The sequence below is a fragment of the Seriola aureovittata genome, chromosome 22, assembly GCF_021018895.1.
Source record: "Seriola aureovittata isolate HTS-2021-v1 ecotype China chromosome 22, ASM2101889v1, whole genome shotgun sequence".
Taxonomy (NCBI): domain Eukaryota; kingdom Metazoa; phylum Chordata; class Actinopteri; order Carangiformes; family Carangidae; genus Seriola; species Seriola aureovittata.
The window spans coordinates 1266585-1284951 of NC_079385.1; the positions used below are offsets into that span (position 1 = coordinate 1266585).

Below are 18367 nucleotides of genomic sequence, written 5' to 3' on the forward strand. Positions count from 1 at the left end.
AGTCGTCTGCATCAGACACTTCACTTCATGATCCAGATGAATATTCAACAGTTGTTTTCGGCGGTCGCTGTGCTCAGAGAGAATCTAAAAGAGAGGGTGCATCAGGAAGTCTGGCCTAATGTCTCAATAATGACAACATATGCACCAATTAAAGTGAGAGCATTCACCAATAAACACTATTAATTTAGCTAATTCCATAATCCTTGTCTAGTTCGTTCCATGTTATTAAAGCTGAGGCTCGTGCCATAATAATACAAACATAAGCCGGAGCTTTTTCTTTATGTAAATGCATCAAATCCCAGAGTCTTATCTCTCTCCTGGAGCCTTTAAATACTCTGCTATAATAAAGCTTACAGAGGCTTTCAAAGGCATAACATTAAAGCTCATCTTCCTTCAAGTTGAGAGCCATAAAACGCATCAGTGGGGCTGTATATTTCCAAGTTATGCTGGAAACAAAGAGTGTGAATGAATGAAAATTTAAACAAACTTATAAAGCAGCACAGACACGAACACAAACACACACCTCAGTCCTCACCTGTCTGTCTCTTCTTCTTCAGTTTAATAGCCTCCTTCACAGATGGTGTCCACCACCCAGTGAAATCGCAAATGACCAGTCCACCCTCGCTACTGGCTACCCCTGGCATCTGATCCAACTCAACACCAGGTGGTGATCGGTGACATCTTTGCTATGGCCAATCTATGGCTAGCACACAGATAGGTCAAAGGTCTGGCCGCCAGAATATCACCAATGTATCAAATGACTATGCGTAATTGGAAAATCACAGGGATGGATGAGCAAAGAATGATCACACACTGCCATATCCCTCAGATTTATTGTGTCTTTAACCTCACCTAACCTTTTTCTTTTGCGACCCACCGCTGCCGAGCCAGTAATGTACAGGCAGACACAAGGACTAGCTGTTGGTTGACAAACTAATGGTTGATCAAAATGTTGGATCAGTGTAGCTTTAATTTGCAAGATGCTTCAATCACATAATGCTAAAATCACCCAATCTACACAAAGTGGCTTTAAAATCTGAAGTAACTTATTCAATTAAAAACACCTGTATATATATGTAAATATATAATGGTGGCTGACCATTAGCAGTCTTATCAGCTTTAATAAATGCATGGAAGTCAGGAAGTTACAAATCTAAATGATTTGTGCCAAATGCAGACTATCAGTCAGAAAACCTGCAAGATGATTCAGTGTATTAAGGAGTGTATATAAGGAGGAAATGACAACACAGACTGTGGCCATATGTTGGAGCGAACCAACAAGGATGTGATGGACGTACACAATAGACTGTAGGCCATCTAATGTAAGCAGGCCTTGGAGCAGTGTTTGCAATCAAAGTTAAAGACATTTTAACCAGCAGTGACAGTGTGTGGCTGGTATTGTTTTCATTGCAGTACAATCATGATATTATTTAGTTCAACTGTAGTGGCAGAAATTGTATTAGGTCATCTAGAACCTGACTGCAGGGAGATTTGCCCTTTGTCAGTACGCAGTAACGTAGTCTTACAGACTCTATTTAATAAGAAATCAGAAATCTGCCAATTGGATTTTGTTGACCAGCGACCGATAAATCTTTGTTTTTCACAATTTAAAATTTTGTTAACACATTTTTTGTGCTATGTTTCTGTATCTATAGAAAAGGGGTTGTGTGTGTGTGTGTGTATGTGTGTGTGTATGCTTCCTAGTGACATCTACTGTAACAGGAACTACCACACAGGTGGTTTTGGCAGGTATTTAAATGTCTGTGACCAGATTTTGTAGGTGTGATAACGTCACGACCTGCAAGGTAAAGTCACAAAACTTTACAGGTTTGCAGCTGAGATCCAGATAAAGGCAGAGTATGAAGATGGGTGTGGTCTGACCATAGACTGTATATAAAAATGGGCATAGACTCCAGGAAAACATATATGTGATAGTTGCCAAACGTGGACATGTATGCAATTGGCTTCTAAAACTACTTAACAGTTAACTATAAAGTTTACCTCAAATTGTGAAAGCTAACTGTGTTAGCAGCATCTTCGCATGGCGCAGCCAGGAACCTGTCGCAGCCAGGAACCTTTTGCGGTCAGGTAGTGTTCTCGTGGACACAGATTAGATCCACCCTTTAATCCAAATATGGTTCCTCCTTGTTCCAAAAAACAAGATGGGAACATCTATTAAGCCAATCTCGAGGCTTGAAAACAGCAGTTCACAAACCAATGGGTGATGTCATGGAGGGTTGCCACATGGGGACGACCTATGAGCACTGAGAAATTGTCTTAAAGGTTATAATGTAGCAATAATATATAAATAACTACTGAGATGGTCTCCATTTCATGGAGTGGTTATTTTGCATATTCTTGTATACAGTTTGAAATCCAGGAACAAATCTCTGACCTCTGACCTGTGAAATATGCTGTCAATAATAGGTGCATAATTACAGCATCCTCCTTCCCTCGATCAATCAATCTAATCAGTCAGTCCTGTGGGGGATTGTTACACACAGCTCTGTCTGTGCGCTATTACACAGCGATTGTGTGGGCGTTGTTTTGTACTCTCGCTCACTCTCCCACACTCTCTCTATCTGTCTACCTGTTTTCTCCTCCACGACTGAAGCACACAATGACGATTAGCATCCTGACCTGAAAGGAAGGACCTGAGGAGTGGAGAGGGCTGCTGTCTCTCTTACCACACGTCTGTGAAATGCTTGGGCGGGAGATTCTCCTCCCCATGTGGTTTCTTCGTTTCCCTGCATGGTTCAGAGTGTTGGGTTTTATTGTTTAGTTTTTCTTATTTTAGTTTCTTAGTAGTTCAGTTTTTTGTTTTGGTTCAGTAAAATAAGATCTCCATGTGTTTTGGAAGCCTACCAAATTTTATACATCTAGGTTAAGGTTAGATAAGACGTAAAATAGTCCCACGGAGGAGAAAGATTATACCTTAATTGTGCTCCTGTACATGTGAGAATCCTAGTCTCCACAATGTTCATGTCTCCTGAGTTCTCAAGCTTGAATGCAAACTTGATTCATGATGGCCATTTCAGGAGTCTCTCATTAGTTTCTCAGTGCACAAGTCAGAGTCACCATCATCATGTTGGAGCAGGGTCCCTGTGAGTCAGTTAGAAAACATATGTCCTAATCAAGTCCAAAGCACTCAGTTCTCAAAGCCTGAGCCCAGAGTCAAGTCCTAAAGATGCTGTAGGAGTTACTCACAGAAACAAAAACAATTGAGTCAACATTAAAATCTTATTTAGTGGTTACAGTGTGATGGCTGCAGGGAATTTCAGATCTGCAGACTGGGAACAAGAAGCATGTCAGCGATCACAGTATAATTAATACAAAGATAATCCATGACAGTTATTGGCAGAAAACATTACACAGTTATCACCAGCTGGGAAGAGTTATCTCCAGTTAATTGTGGAAAGAGCTAAAAAAAAAAAAAAAAATAGAACAAAGGCGTGGGTGGATTATTGGGGTGGGAGATTTTGTATAATTTGTGGCATCATGATTAAAAAATCTGTACATGGCATTCACTCATGAACATGTGTGAGAGCCTTCAGTTTGTTGGGCAGGACTATAAGTTCCTGCATTAGATGGTTAGATACTGATACCTAATCATATGCAGTCCTGAGTGAAATATATATTAAGGCACAGATATTAAAATATAAATGAATGAATAAATTCCTGCGATGTAATGAAAACTTAAAGTAGAGAGATGTAAGTCAGCTCGAGGCCATGGTGTGTTGTTATACTGAACTGCTTTATACTGCAATGGGTTCCTGTTATTTGCTCAGTACTTGTTGTTGTCCGTTCTTCCATTTTCTTCAGATTATCCAAGGTCGGGTCTGGGTGACGACAGGTCAAGCAAAGTATTCCAGGAGTCCCTCTTCCCAGAAACATTCTCCAGCTCCTCCTGGAGAATCCCGAGGCGTTCCCACACCAGATGAGGAATAATCTCTCTGTGCTCTGGGTCTAGCCCAAGGCGTCCTGCCAGGTGGACCTGCTTGGAAGACCTCAAATGGACGGCACCCTGGAGGCATCCTAAGAAAATGTCCATACCACCTCAACTGGCTCCTTACCCTATCTCTAAGGCTGGACTCCATAGCAAGAGGTTTTATTTATTTTCACTTTTATTCACTTTTATTCTACAACATCAAATACCTCAGTAAATACCCCACTTGTGATTTTATTTTTACTTTTATGTGTCTTAAAAAAGGTGGTTGCTAATAAGTATCTAAATGAGACTACAGAGGTTGCTGGGGATACCAAACACTTAAACCAATCTACTTACCAGTGTCACTGTTATTTGTAGCATTGTCCAATCTGTGTCTTCCATCATGGACAGCTATGTACGGCAACACCACTTGGAATAACAAGCATTAAACTAATGTAACAGTGTTATAAAAAGTATATCACCAAAAGCTGCTGTTCCGCATCACAAGTGCATTGTTTATTATTATATGGTCCTTTGAACAGAGAAATTCCCAGGCTCTTAATTGGTGGAAAAGACCTATCAGATAGTATGTGTAATAAGTACTGACCTCAGATCCCAAATCAACTCTTTTATGGAAATTATTTTACGTGAAGTTTCAAGAAATCTCAACCGAGAAAGTTTTAGTCAGACCCAATTAAATTCCAAATAAGATAACATAAATTCACATTAACACAGATAATGTTATTGCCCTTGGAATAAATTATTATTGCATAAATTTGAAGTAGATATTTCTCCAGTGTTCTCATTCTGTAAAACAGAAAATTAATTATTTCTCACTTATTCTATGAATGCATGTCTGGATTGAAGTTTTTCAAATCAATCAATCAAAATGACACCAAAAAGACATGATCTTGTTTGTGAAATACTACAGACTTAAACTCTACCTAAGCAAATCACATCCATAAGTTTTTCAAGTTACTCCTGATATCTGTTTTTCCAAGATACCAATAAACAAAAAAACTAGAGACCTCTCATAAAAATAAATGAATAAATAAACTCTCTAATACGCTTTGTATAGAAAAGAGAACTTCTGAAAAATGTGCATCTTAGAGTAAAAAGCTTAATTTTTGGAAAAATGAAAAGTGTAACCTGAGTTTCTTTTTTTGTTAACTCCATTTCACATCTTTACAGTTTCAACCATTTTATAATAAAAAATCTAAACATTCAACACACAACTACTGAACAGCTGTAACATAACACCTCCTTTTCTCTTTCTTTACCTGATTTTCGTTTTTCTTTGTTCTGAAGTTTTAATTTATGCAAGTTCTGAATCCAGACAGTCAATACTTTATTGCTTCAGTATCTCTGTAATATTTTTTTTTTTTTAGAAAATATAAAAGTGAAAAGTGAAAATATAAAATGCCTTTACTTTATTACAAAGAATAAACTTTCCTGCACCTACATGCTCTAAACATTTTCCATTTTGTGTCATGAATGATCAATGGTGCCTTTATTTTGATTGACTTATGTAGGATCTGAAACAGTGTTTGATTCTGATTACAGATAAAACTATTTTGAGGTGATTGTTTGTTTTTGCAACAATTGGGTTTTGATTTTACAGTTTTGAGAAAAGCATGGAAAGTTTCAAGAAATGTTTTAGCAAATGTGACAAACTGTAATACTAAGAAAGCACCCTTTGTTGTTTAAAGTATCAAGGCGCCATCTTGTGGTAAAAAAAGGTTCACTCAGCAGCTGCCGGAGAAACCGGTTTTATAGACTCACTATATCATTTAAAACACCAAGCATATAAACACAACGGACTATCAAAATGCATTTTATGTAATTAATTGATATTAAATAAATTTACGTTACGTTGCATGATCTCTCTCTCTCTCTCTCACACACACACACACACACACACACAGAGAGAGAGAGAGAGAGAAAGAGAGAGAGAGAAAGAGGCGCTCCAGGCGGAGGCTAGTGGAGATGCGTTCCCTTGCTGCCAGTAATGTGGGAATTATGACAATTCCGTGCGATTACCACCGAACGACGTTCCTCTGAAAGAACAACATTTATATCATTGACTATTTACCGTAATGGCAATCTCAGGGGGGATTAGACCATATGAACAAGTTTCTATAAAAGTTTTCTATTCTATTACAGTTTTGAATAATGAATGCAAGTTAGATGTGTATTTCTTCTCAATCTGTCGTTTCCGAATTCAGTGAAGGTGTGCTTGACTTTGAATGATATACTGAAATAACAGCTAAACCACTGTTTTTTTCAAAATCATCTACCACATTCGATGTGATTGAACCAGGTTTCAACTAGAGATGTTGCGTTAGAGGTCAAGGTTCTGCGGTGTAGGAGCCTGTAAGGAGTCCCTGAACGCCGAGTGGCCCCCTGCCGGCCACCGGCGGTAGTACAGTCGCAGCTCCGCGCTGGGACTGGTCCTTTCGCAGCCATTTTCTGTCCAACCAAACAGCCGTCTCAGGGAGGTAACCAACCAGGGCTTCATTGCAGGTTTGTGCCTGGCTCCGGCCAATGATTGCTAACCGATTTCTCGTTAGCTCGAATGGAAATGTCCGTCTCTGTCTGATTTTTTATTTGTTGTCTGAGTGAATGAGGGTTGCTCATCAGGAAGTATCAGCGGGTGAAACTTTAAAAAGAAGTCTTTATCGTTTCGGCCTCGGCCACGTCTTGCTCTGCTACGTACGACAAAGAACAGGCCAGCGCGGTCTGTGCAGGCGCCAGCTGCAGCGGCTTTACACTGAGAATATGCTCAAGGGACACTATGTACCTGAAAAGGTTAACTACAGCAGGTAACAGCCCACTGGACAGCGTCTCTCCATTGTGCTCAACTAATTGACTTAGTTTCAAAGAGACCAGTGAACTAGCTAGTTAGCTAAACATGAACATACCCGCGCCTGATATATGCTAGTCCAGTTAGCACAAGATAGCTAAACACAGGTCGGTGCATTCAGCGTGTGCGTAGCGGGAAGTGGCCTCCCCCGGGTTACAGCTGTAAAACATAACTTATAATGCTAACCCCACTAACACAACCAGCTAACAGTCCCATTGTCGAGGCAGAACCCGCGAACACATCTCATCATATAACCGACCAGACATGAAGGGGGAGTCCACCCCTGGAAACGTCCTGCAGAAGAGGCTCCACATCTAGCTGCTATCTGTAAAATGGAAACCTGTAATGAATATGACCTGAGTGCAACAACAGGCCAGTAAGCTGATGAATCAGCTGTCAGCTAGTCCATATCGTTAACACAGACAAAAGCAAAACGCTCATTTGGATCAACAGATAACAGAAACAAATGGCCCGAAATGTTTAGATTCTTACTCCTGAATAACATGAAATTAGTCATCAGATCAACATGAAGTCCTTCCAGCACTTATTAATGGCCGTGTGTTCACTATGGAAAGCCCCATGTTGTCTATTACATGTCATCATTTTTCAGCCTGATGTGATAATGGGACTGAGGGAATCAGCAGCATTCATGTGAAGAATTGATTGACCAAAATTATTGTGCCAAGACCAATTCAGTGCAAGTTTCCTGTGATGTTTCTGTGGCTGTAGTAACTGAAGAACCTTAACATGACAGGCCCCCACCCCTCCTACATAGAGACAAGACCCTGGGCCCACGGCCCTGTGCTTGATGAGCATGTTTAGTGATATGTTCATGATTCTTAATCGATGCTGCATGAAAGGCGAACATATATTCGACTTTAATCTGAAAGTGGCTTTAAATTTCAATTAATAGGGCTTTAGTTTAAATTGCAGAAACCGTGTCATGTGGTCATCAGGCATTCAGAGAAGCCAAAAACTTAACTGATATAAAGTGTTGTGTAATGGTTTAAGGGACAAGGGAAAGTGAGGATGCTTCCAAAATAATGCCATGAATAGATTTTATTTATCACTGAGCTTCATCTAAAGAGAAGTAAGCTGAGATGAAGAAATCACTCGGGTGCAAGTTCCTGGAAAAAAAGTCTACCTACACAGGTTTCGGCCAGTCACACCTGACACCTGTTGTTCCGACTACAATCCTTCCTCCTTTACAACAGCTCACTCCAGCTGTCGGTCTCCGGAAAAAGTAAACCTATAACAGTATTTATTGAATTGATTATATTCTACAGAAGTGAATATCAACAGTGACTTAAATAAGAAATTGTAGAAAATATAAAATGTAGAAAATAATAAGCTTTGGCTCTGCATCCTGGTTTAGTCTAGTCCTCTCAATATTATACAGTTAGCTTTTGCTGTACAATGTAAACATAGGTTTACAGGCTGTGTCTGCAGCTTTATTATTCATTTATTAGCTGCACCAGGTCCATTGTAACTGCCTCTCCCAGATTTCCTTTTATATATTTTAAACATTCATTCAAATATAAAATACAACTTATACTGTATCTTGGTTGAATACTTAATGGATAGTATTTACTGAGAGATGTGCATCCATATTGCCCAGTATGCTCGGTTAATCAACATTTTAAATTCAATATTTAATCAACAGTCGGTGCCACTGTCGTTGCTTTCCATCATGTCCAGAGTTGTAACTACACCAACAGACTAGATGATTATTGTCTTGTTTTAAAATGATGCTCACCATATGATGTCTGGACTGGTCCCTACAGAGGTTACTGCTTCTGCTGGAAAGCACCAGTTTCATTTATTTTCCCAGTGGAAGTTTTTAAACACTGTTGCATGTTGGTGTTTATAAAACATAATAAATTGTTGTATTTCATGCTCACCTTTGTCAGACACATAGTCACAGAACAGACCTGGATGTGGCCGGTGAGCACCAAGAGACTCACTGGCATCCATAAAAGGAATTCATAAATTTGGGGGCGCATGATTCCAATGATTCAGACAATTTGGAACCTGTTCTCAACTTGAACCGGTTCTCGACCCCCATCCCTAATCCACTTATTCCTTTAAAGCAGCATCAGTTCTCCTCAGTTCACATGCACACAGTGTTTGAGGTGGGTTCTTCCAGCAGCTTGGAGAACCTGCCACAGTTCTTCTGTCTCAGTGTCTCTTCATGTAATCCCAAACTGACTCCATGATGCTGAGATCAGGTCTCTGTGTGGTCCATCAACCATCTGCGGCTCCTTGTTCTTCTTGACCCTGAAGATAGGTCTCTATGACCCTGGCTGAGTGTTTGGACTCATTGTCGTGCTGCTGAATGAATCTGAGACTGATCTGATGGGATTATGTGATGAGAAGAATCCAAACATCTAAAGTACTAAGTGTATATCGGGTTGTATTTCAAATTATAGTCTTAGATGTGTTATGGTCCTTTTTAACTAAAGGAAGCTGCACTGTCCTTCTGATTTAGGATCAGCATCAGGACTGTCTTAACCTGTGAGCAGTTGATGACTGAACAATCATACCCACTAATTCTCCAGAAAGTAGGGTTGTTTCAGAAAACTTTTCCATAAAACTTCATGAAATGTAATTTTCCAGAGCCTGTAGAGAGATATTCAAGGTGTTGTTTTGTCTTTCGGGTCATTTACTGTAAGAAAAACAACAAATTGTCACATGGGAGAAGCTGAAAACTGCTGCCTTTCCTGGACTTTTTGTACTTCCTGCTTCCCTGCATGTATCATTGAGTCCCAAAGGGTGTGAGTGTGTGATTCCAAGGAGTGATTGTTACAGTCAGGCTTTGCAGGTATATTGAAGTCCATGTGTGTGACGTGTGTTTGTCTTACAGATGGACGGAGACAGCTCAACCACCGATGCGTCCCAGCTGGGCATCACTGGCGAGTACATGGCGTCCAGTCACTACGTTCTCCAGTCTCAAGATGGTGAGCAAGAGACAGACTGATGCTGGTCTGAGAACAGTGGTCAGTGAAGAGCTGCTGACTCTGTGTGTTTGTGTTTTGTGTAGATGATGCAGAGGAGAGTCTGAACGACCATGAAGACGGCGGAGTCAAAGAGAACTACAGGGAACAGGACATCTACCTGCCTATCGCCAACGTGGCTCGCATCATGAAGAACGCTGTTCCTCAGACTGGAAAGGTTTGTGAGGGGAGAAGGGACGGAGCGGGAATGATCAGTTTCATTATGGATATTTTATCTTATGTTTTTTTTTTTTTTGGATCATATTTAGAGTGAGAGGAAATGAGACTGATCATCTTCGTTATGATGAGGATGATATTGTTTAATTTCCACTTCAAAACCAAATCTGGCTCTTAAAATAGAGCACAGGTGAAGGTTTAAATTTGAACACATATTTCTCTGAGGTTTGAGAGAGTGGTCCAGATGAGTCCTGTACATAGTCCGACTCTCCACAAGGGAAAACATTGACTTCAGAATGCCTTAAAATGACTGAAAACTAAAATAAAATGTAATTACGGCAGCCATTTTGATATGTTTTTTGTTTATTTTATTGGAATATTTATTTTTTTAAGTTCAGTAGTTGTTGGTAAAGTCTGTCCCTCCTCTGCTAAGTCCACACTCCTGTGTTTTAATTTTAAAACGAAAACGTCCAGATTATCACACCTGAAAACACATATCACAGGACCATTCATGTACACTGGGCATGCAGCAGGTGTAAACAACAAACAGATTGTCTACTCTGCAGTTGATGGGGCGCACAGAATCCTCTGAACGAGGAACAGCAAAGACAGTTGTAGCGTTAAGATACAGAATTTAACTGAACGACAGCTGCTAGCAAAGACAACAAGGTCAGAAACATTGTAATTCATTATCATGTTGTATTCACCACTGGTAGTACACACTGATGAGAGCCAATCAGGAGAGACCGTAGGTGTGTACGTCATCGTTTCCAAAGGTCTCCATTTTTGCCTGTCCAGACTACAACACAACCCCATAGTTTTCAGACTAAAACGGGTCCAGCAGAGTTTCTGAAAGTCTCTGTTTTAGGCGCTGAAAACACAAGTCCTGTGGACGGAGTTGTAAAATTGGAAAAGAGATGAGTTTTAAAATGTAAATTTCGTAGTGTGGATGTAGCCTGTCTCTGTTTTAACACCTGACAGTGTAACATCACCTGCTCTGGGTTACAGTGTGTCTCCAAAACTGTCGCATCAGGGCTCCACACTGCAACCACAATATGTAATTTTTGTGAGTGTGCAAGTTAGAGTTACACGTGTTCACATTTGTGTGAGTGCATGATGATCATTAGACCCTCCAGGACGGGTACTGCATCAGCCTTTGTGGTTGAAAGTAGTGCTTTTTCTTTAGAGCCAGTCAGTCTCTTCCACCAGTCTCTTCCGCTCTATCATTCTCATGGAGTGTACACTGATAATTAAATAAAAAAAAAAAGATTAAAAGATAAAGTGAGGAGAGCAGGAGGCTTGTGCAGAGGGAGATTAGTCTGTTAATAACAATATAATGTTTAAAACCGTCAGCCGTCTTCCTCTCTGTAATATGTGTGTTTGTGTGTTATTTCCACAGATTGCAAAAGATGCCAAGGAGTGTGTACAGGAGTGTGTGAGCGAGTTCATCAGCTTCATCACGTCGGAGGCGAGCGAGCGCTGCCACCAGGAGAAGAGGAAGACCATCAACGGGGAGGACATCCTGTTCGCCATGTCCACATTGGGCTTCGATATGTACGTGGAGCCGCTGAAGCTCTACCTGCAGAAGTTCAGAGAGGTGAGACACACAGTGGCCACACACACACACACACACACACAGTCAGGGCACGAGAATCGGCAGCGCTGATTGTCAAGTGCATGATTCAGAACATCTTCAGAGATAAAAAGACATTTTCTGAAAACAGAATGTTTCGATAAAATGTTACTGGAGAAAAGTGAAAAAATAACAACTTGCATAATCAAGTGAAATGATACAAACAGAATGTACACTGGACACAGTTATTGGGCCTTTTGTTGAATTTGAATTAGTTCCTCAAACAAAATAAAATAAAAGAGCTTCAAGCTGACCTGAATTTAAGACCAGGGATGTCACAGGAAAAGTAATAAAGCATTTCCTTAATTTCATATTTTAATAGGCATTAAAAACAGGATCAGTAAAAAGAATTTATAAATGAACGATTAATCCATCAATAAATACTTCAGATTTAAAAATGGATGAACAAAAACAGCATAAAACTCTCATTAGATAAACCATTTATTAATTCATGAATAAATAATAGAATTTGAAAAACTATTTGAGAAGGTATTTTAAAAAACGGAATACATTCCTGGATTCCCAAAATTTCTATTTCCTTTTCCTATTAGCTAATCGATTAGCAAAGTAATTTCGCTTCTCCTTTTAGCTTTTCTTCCTCTACTTCTTTATAGGCTCTGAAAACAAGGTTGGATTTTGATAAGTTTTGATCCGGCTTGAATCCAGTGGAAGTAGTCAGCGATGGCTAATATGACCTGCTATTCATATATATATATTTATTATATCATTATATTGTAACAACTGAAAGTGACGATCTGCACCAGCTGAGCTTCAGTGATAAGAGTCAGAACCAGGGATGGGTGAGTGAGGTCAGGTTTTTATCACTTCTTTATAGGTCTGCTACTTTGATAGTCATTATTATAAAAGAATATGTCATGTTTTCCCGTGTGCATGTGTTGAACATGTATGTGTAAGCAGACCCCTTCCCATTGCCCTGGGAATATAAACCAGAAACCGTGAATTGGTTCCACAAGATCCTGCTCAGTTTAAAGATCTGCGGTGAAGCAGTTAGTCTGCACACACTCAGCTTTACGTTCAGCTTCTTCACAGTAATCAGCTCTGTCTAACACTGCTACGTACTGGTGGTGGACTGGAGACTGTGGGCAGAGCAGGAAACATCACTTTCCTCTAAGTTGATGCTTGTTTAAAAGGGTTAACTTTTTACTCACTAAGGTAAATTTAAAGCACATTAAGGCTCCACGATATGCAAAACAAATCATATAGTGATTATTTTTGGCAGTTATTGTGATATGAGTCATGATTTCATGCATTTTACTTTTGCTGAACATTTTTAAAAATGATGATGATGTGATTTTTGTTGAGTCTTGTCCCAAACAAACATGTTCCTTCACGTCTGGAGAATACGATTTGTAGGTTAGGGGCATCTCTGTAGCACCACAACACTTATGGTGCAAACAATGAACAACACACATTTTACCTTTATCAATAAAACTGCAGCTCCTGTGAATTTGATGTTGCACTTGGCCACATTGTGATTTATTGCACATTCAGTAGGCTCTGTCAACTCAAGTATGTCTCACTTCAGTCACTGTAACCATATAAACCTAATCTCACTCTCTGGTCTCTTCCAGTACTGATCAATAAGAAGTTTGATTTGTCATATTTCCACACTCTACTGGTCTCTGGGTTATGTGATTAAAACATTCAATTAACAACAAAATCCACCTCAGGCTTTCCTGGTTATCAGTCCAGTCCAGTTTAGTTCAGTAAAGGGGAAAAAATCCTCAATATGAGAAAAAAAAGGATTTTCAAACAATTTGAATGTTTTTAAAGATCATTTCATCATAACATTTAAATGATGTCTTTTCACTAAAATCATACTGTTTTGCTTATGATTTGTCGGCCCACAGGTTGGGAGCCACTGCTGTAGAGTAAAAAATTACACATGGCAATAAGTCTGCCTGTTTTTACATGTGATGAATCTGATACAAACTGTAAACGAACTCACATGTGCAGCAGCGAAGAGGAATCTAAGCACGTTTCCATGGTAACTGAGGTCGGACTTATTTGGGCTACCTTAATGCAGCAGAATTTAAGCCTGGTTTAATGCATTGTCTGTCTTTATGAAACACACCTCACACTGACTCGTGTTTATTCATCGTCTGGTTTCTACATGAGACTGTAAAAGGATGAAAATAGATAATGACCACACAGAAGTGTTCTTGTTTAGTTCCACATGTGTCATACTTCCTGCTTCTGTGGTGTTTTTGCAGGCGATGAAGGGGGAGAAGGGGATCCCTGGGGTGTCGGTGGGAGAAAGCCTGGGGGAGGATCTCACAGACGACAGCTTCAGTAAGTAGAACTGTTCTGTGTTTTGGGCTATGTCCACACTACTACGTTTTCTTTTTAAAACAGCATTTTAAAATGAAAACAGTCTCTGTCTATGCTAACACACCTGAAACCATTCATGTACACTGAGCATGTGCGAGCCAGTGTAAACAGGATCTGGCTCTTAAAATAGAACACAGGTGAAGGTTTGAAGTGGAACATATGAGAATTTCTCATGCTTAGTATTTCTCTGAGGTTTACGAGAGTGGTCCAGATGAGTCCTGTACATAGTCTGACTCTCTCTGTTTCTGTTCGTCCAGACTACAACACAACCCCAGAGTTTTCAAAATAAAACTCTACCCCAGAGTTTTCAAAATAAAACGTTTTTCAGGGCTCAAAAACTCTGTGGATGAGGATGAAGGAGAAAACAAAGGACAAGAGATGTGTTTGAAAACGAAAATGTAGTTGTGTGGACGTAACCTTAGAATTCATCCTGCCTGTTCAGTTTGTCTTGTTTTATGGTCTCAATCTGATCTTTGTTTTTGAAGTTCAGTCTCGTTAAAATCCATTTTCTCCCTTCATCAGCAAATCCCCTTCCAGCAGGGATTATCACAGCAGATGGCCAGCAGCAAAACGTCATGGTGTACACCACCTCATATCAACAGGTAAAGCCTACACTGAGGCAGCAGCAGCTCACAGCTCTGCTCCACTATTGATCATTTAGGAAATAATACACACCTTCTCCACTGACCCATGTGGCTCTGTTCCAGATTCCCACTGTACAACAGATCCAGTTTTCATGACGAGGACTTACTCCAAGCCTGACCACAGCAGTTTCACACCGGGCTCACGCCTGCCTGATGACCTCTGACCCTGCCACAGGGTAAAGGTTAGCAGACGGACAGGGAGAGAGGAGGGAGAGGCTTCTGCACGAAACCTCATGTACACAGAAATCACTACCTGTTGAGTAGAAAGTGTAGTTTCTAGTTGTGAGGTAGCAAATGTTTTGGAGTGCATCCAAAGCACCTGGGGAATCTGAGGCTTTATTTTAAAGGCTAGTCTTATTACATGATTTAGTGGTGGAATTGTTTTTGTGCGTGTGTGTTTATGTGTTTGCTTTTATGCATTAATTTTTCTTGTGGGGGGGGGGGGTTGGTAGTTTGGGAAAGTGTTGTATTGGAAGCTTATTTTTAAGGTCTTCTCTGTTTGAACCGAGAGAAGCCATGTTGTTACTGTCACATCAGATCATGCAGCTCTTTTGCTCTTTTGTAAGTTCAGACAATTTACCATGTGCTTAAATGTCATGTAAATCCTTTGAATAAAAATTCAAAAGTGATGTTTAATTTTTACCGTTTTTATTTACTCCCACTCAGAGGAGTGTAACTCTGTGTGGAGTCACTATCTCGCGGCTGTGGAGGGTCTCTTCATTATGGGGGAGGGTGTTAATACAACTGCACGCTTTGAAACGTCCTCACCTTTCTCTGATGGAAACAGGAAATTCATTGTTACCCAAAATATTTCAGGAAGATATTGTGATTAAATCAATATTTATCTAAAAGATAATCTTATATTAATGATGTAGGTGTGTGGGCAACGACATGGTCCTCATCACATTCATGGCATAGATAGCTTGTTAAAGGAAAATTATTAATTGAATAAATAAAAATTCACTCCCGTGCTTCATGTTTTCGTTTTCCGTCTTAATCTAATTACATCCTTATTTTTTCTAAGTTTAATTTCAATTATGCCATATACAGTATCTCACAAAAGTGAGTGCACCCCTCACATTTTTGCAAATATTTTATTATATCTTTTCATGGGACAACACTATAGAAATTAAACTTTGATATAACCTAAAGTAGTGAGTGTACAGCTTGTATAGCAGTATAGATTTACTGTCCTCTGAAAATAACTCAACACACAGCCATTAATGTCTAAACAGCTGGCAACACAAGTGAGTACACCTCACAGTGAACATGTCCAAATTGTGCCCAATTGTGTCGTTGTCCCTCCCTGGTGTCATGTGACTCGTCAGTGTTAAAAAGTTACAGGTGTGAATGGGGAGCAGGGCTGTTAAATTTGGTGTTTTCTCTCTCATACCTTCATACTGGTCACTGGATATTCAACATGGCCCCTAATGGCAAAGAAAACTCTGAGGATCTGAAAAATGGAATTGTTGCTCTTCATAAAGATGGCCTAGGCTGTAAGAAGATTCTTAACACCCTGAAACAGCTACAGCACGGTGGCCAAGATCATACAGCGGTTTTCCAGGACAGGTTCCACTCAGACCAGGTTTTGCTAGGGTTGACCAAAGAAGTTGAGTCCACGTGTTTAGTGTCATATCCAGAGGTGCATTGCTGCAGAGGTTGAAGAAGTGGGGGGGTCAGCCCGTCAGTGGTCAGACCATACGCCGCACACTGCATCAAATCGTTCTGCATGTCCGTCGTCCCAGAAGGAAGCCTCTTCTGAAGCTGATGCACAAGAAAGCCTGCAAAGAGTTTGCTGAAGACAGGCAGTCCAAGAGCATGGATTACCGGAACCATGTCCTGTGGTCTGACGAGACCAAGATAAACTTGTTTGGCTCAGATGGTGTCAAGCGTGTGTGTGGCGGCACCCTGGCGAGGAGTACAAAGACAACTGTGTCTTGCCTACAGTCAAGCATGGTGGTGGTAGCGTCATGGTCTGAGGCTTCATGAGTGCTGCCGGCACTGTGGAGCTGCAGTTCAATGAGGGAAACATGAATTCAAACATGTACTGTGACATTCTGAAGCAGAGCATGATCCCCGTCCCTTCGGAAACCGGGCCGCAGGGCAGTTTTCCAACATGATAACGACCCCAAACACACCTCCAAGATGACAACTGCCTTGCTGAGGAAGCTGAAGGTAAAGGTGATGGACTGGCCAAGAATGTCTCCAGACCTAAACCCAATTGAGCACCTGTGGGGCATCCTCAGGTGGAGGAGCGCAAGGTGTCTAACATCCACCAGCTCCGTGATGTCATCATGGAGGAGTGGAAGAAGATTCCAGTAGCAACCTGTGCAGCTCTGGTGAATTCCATGCCCAAGAGGGTTAATGCAGTGCTAGATAATAATGGTGGTCACACAAAATATTGACAGTTTGGGCACAATTTGGACATGTTCACTGTGAGGTGTACTCACTTGTGTTGCCAGCTGTTTAGACATTAATGGCTGTGTATTGAGTTATTTTCAGAGGACAGTAAATCTATACTGCTATACAAGCTGTACACTCACTACTTTAGGTTATATCAAAGTCTCATTTCTTTAGTGTTGTCCCCTGAAAAGATATAATAAATTATTTGCAAAAATGTGAGGGGTGCACTCACTTTTGTGAGATACTGTATATGGCATTTCATCCATCCCGGACTCAAAGCGATGCCGCACTTGTCTGGGAGTGCGGTTTGTAAATCTGCATCGATCCAGACTCCGTTGGCGGCTTTATAACCCACTCCCAATTAAGGGTCATTAGTTTGGAATGAAACTCAATGTGGCGGACCCTTCACACAAACACACAAACGGAGTGAGAGTGGGTAGGGGGAGTGTGTATGGGCCGGATTTGAATTGGGCCTATTTGTTCTCACACTGCAATAGAGACAGGTGGATACTGGGAGCTTTTCTGCATTTCTGCAAAACTTAATTGAACTTTTCCCTGTGGTAAGGCCCCTTTCAAAAGAAAACGCATTGTCATTAGGAAAAAAAGTCAATCCTGGTTCAACCTGTGCTGCAACAATAAGTCCATTGGCAGAGAGTTTATCTGCAAAATTTATTTAGTGTTAAAGAATTTTTTCAAGCAATATACCAAACATTGTCTGGGTTCTATGGAGGACCAGGGATGTCACAGGAAAAGTAATAAAGCATTTCCTTGATTTCATATTTAGGCATTAAAAACAGCAATCGTAAAAAAAAAACAGCATAAAACACTCTAATCTACTAAATAAACCATTTCTAAATACATTTATTAATTCATGAATAAATAAGAAAATTTGAAATACATCTGGCATCTTTAATTGCCAATTCCTTTTTCCAGCTGCTTTTCCTTTTCTTATTAGCTAATTGATTAGCTTAGTCATGTAGCTTCTCCTTTTAGCCTTTCCCTGTCACTCAGTGCTGGTGAAAGCAAGCTAAACAATCCCAGTTGGCCATGGGATGTAACGAGCTCTCTGACTGGTTGGAGAGCTCACCAGCGGGTTTTAGACAAGTGCTGCCTCTAATAAAAGTCTGTTACATTATGGAGTTGAAAAAAATATAATCTCTCTCTCTCTCTCTCTCTCTCTCTCTCTCTCTCACTGTGGCTGTAATAAAGGCAAAAGCCTGAAAAAATAACTTTAAAAAAAGAAAGTGTCTCTCTCTTCTAACTTTCTCATGTTAAGCTGAAATCACATTGTCTTTCATTTATGTGTTTGATGATTTTGTCAGATGACGTCACAGTTATAAAATCAGGATTTAACCATGAGGTCCAGACATATTA

General features: G+C 40.3%; 1 protein-coding gene across 2 annotated transcripts; it reads left to right on the plus strand.

The window, feature by feature from the left end:
• Positions 1-6341: 6341 nt before the first annotated feature.
• On the plus strand, positions 6342-15219 carry nfyba (nuclear transcription factor Y, beta a). 2 transcript variants are annotated; one of them, XM_056368293.1, is made up of 7 exons: positions 6342-6451; positions 9655-9748; positions 9832-9962; positions 11361-11558; positions 13829-13907; positions 14469-14548; positions 14654-15219. In XM_056368293.1, exons 2-7 carry the CDS (start codon positions 9655-9657, stop codon positions 14684-14686), a joined length of 615 nt encoding a protein of 204 aa, XP_056224268.1. In that variant the 5' UTR covers positions 6342-6451; the 3' UTR covers positions 14687-15219. The 2 variants fall into 2 exon arrangements, with proteins under 2 accessions (XP_056224268.1, XP_056224269.1); XM_056368294.1 differs by lacking the exon at positions 6342-6451 and adding an exon at positions 6545-6750.
• The last annotated feature ends 3148 nt before the right edge of the window (positions 15220-18367 follow it).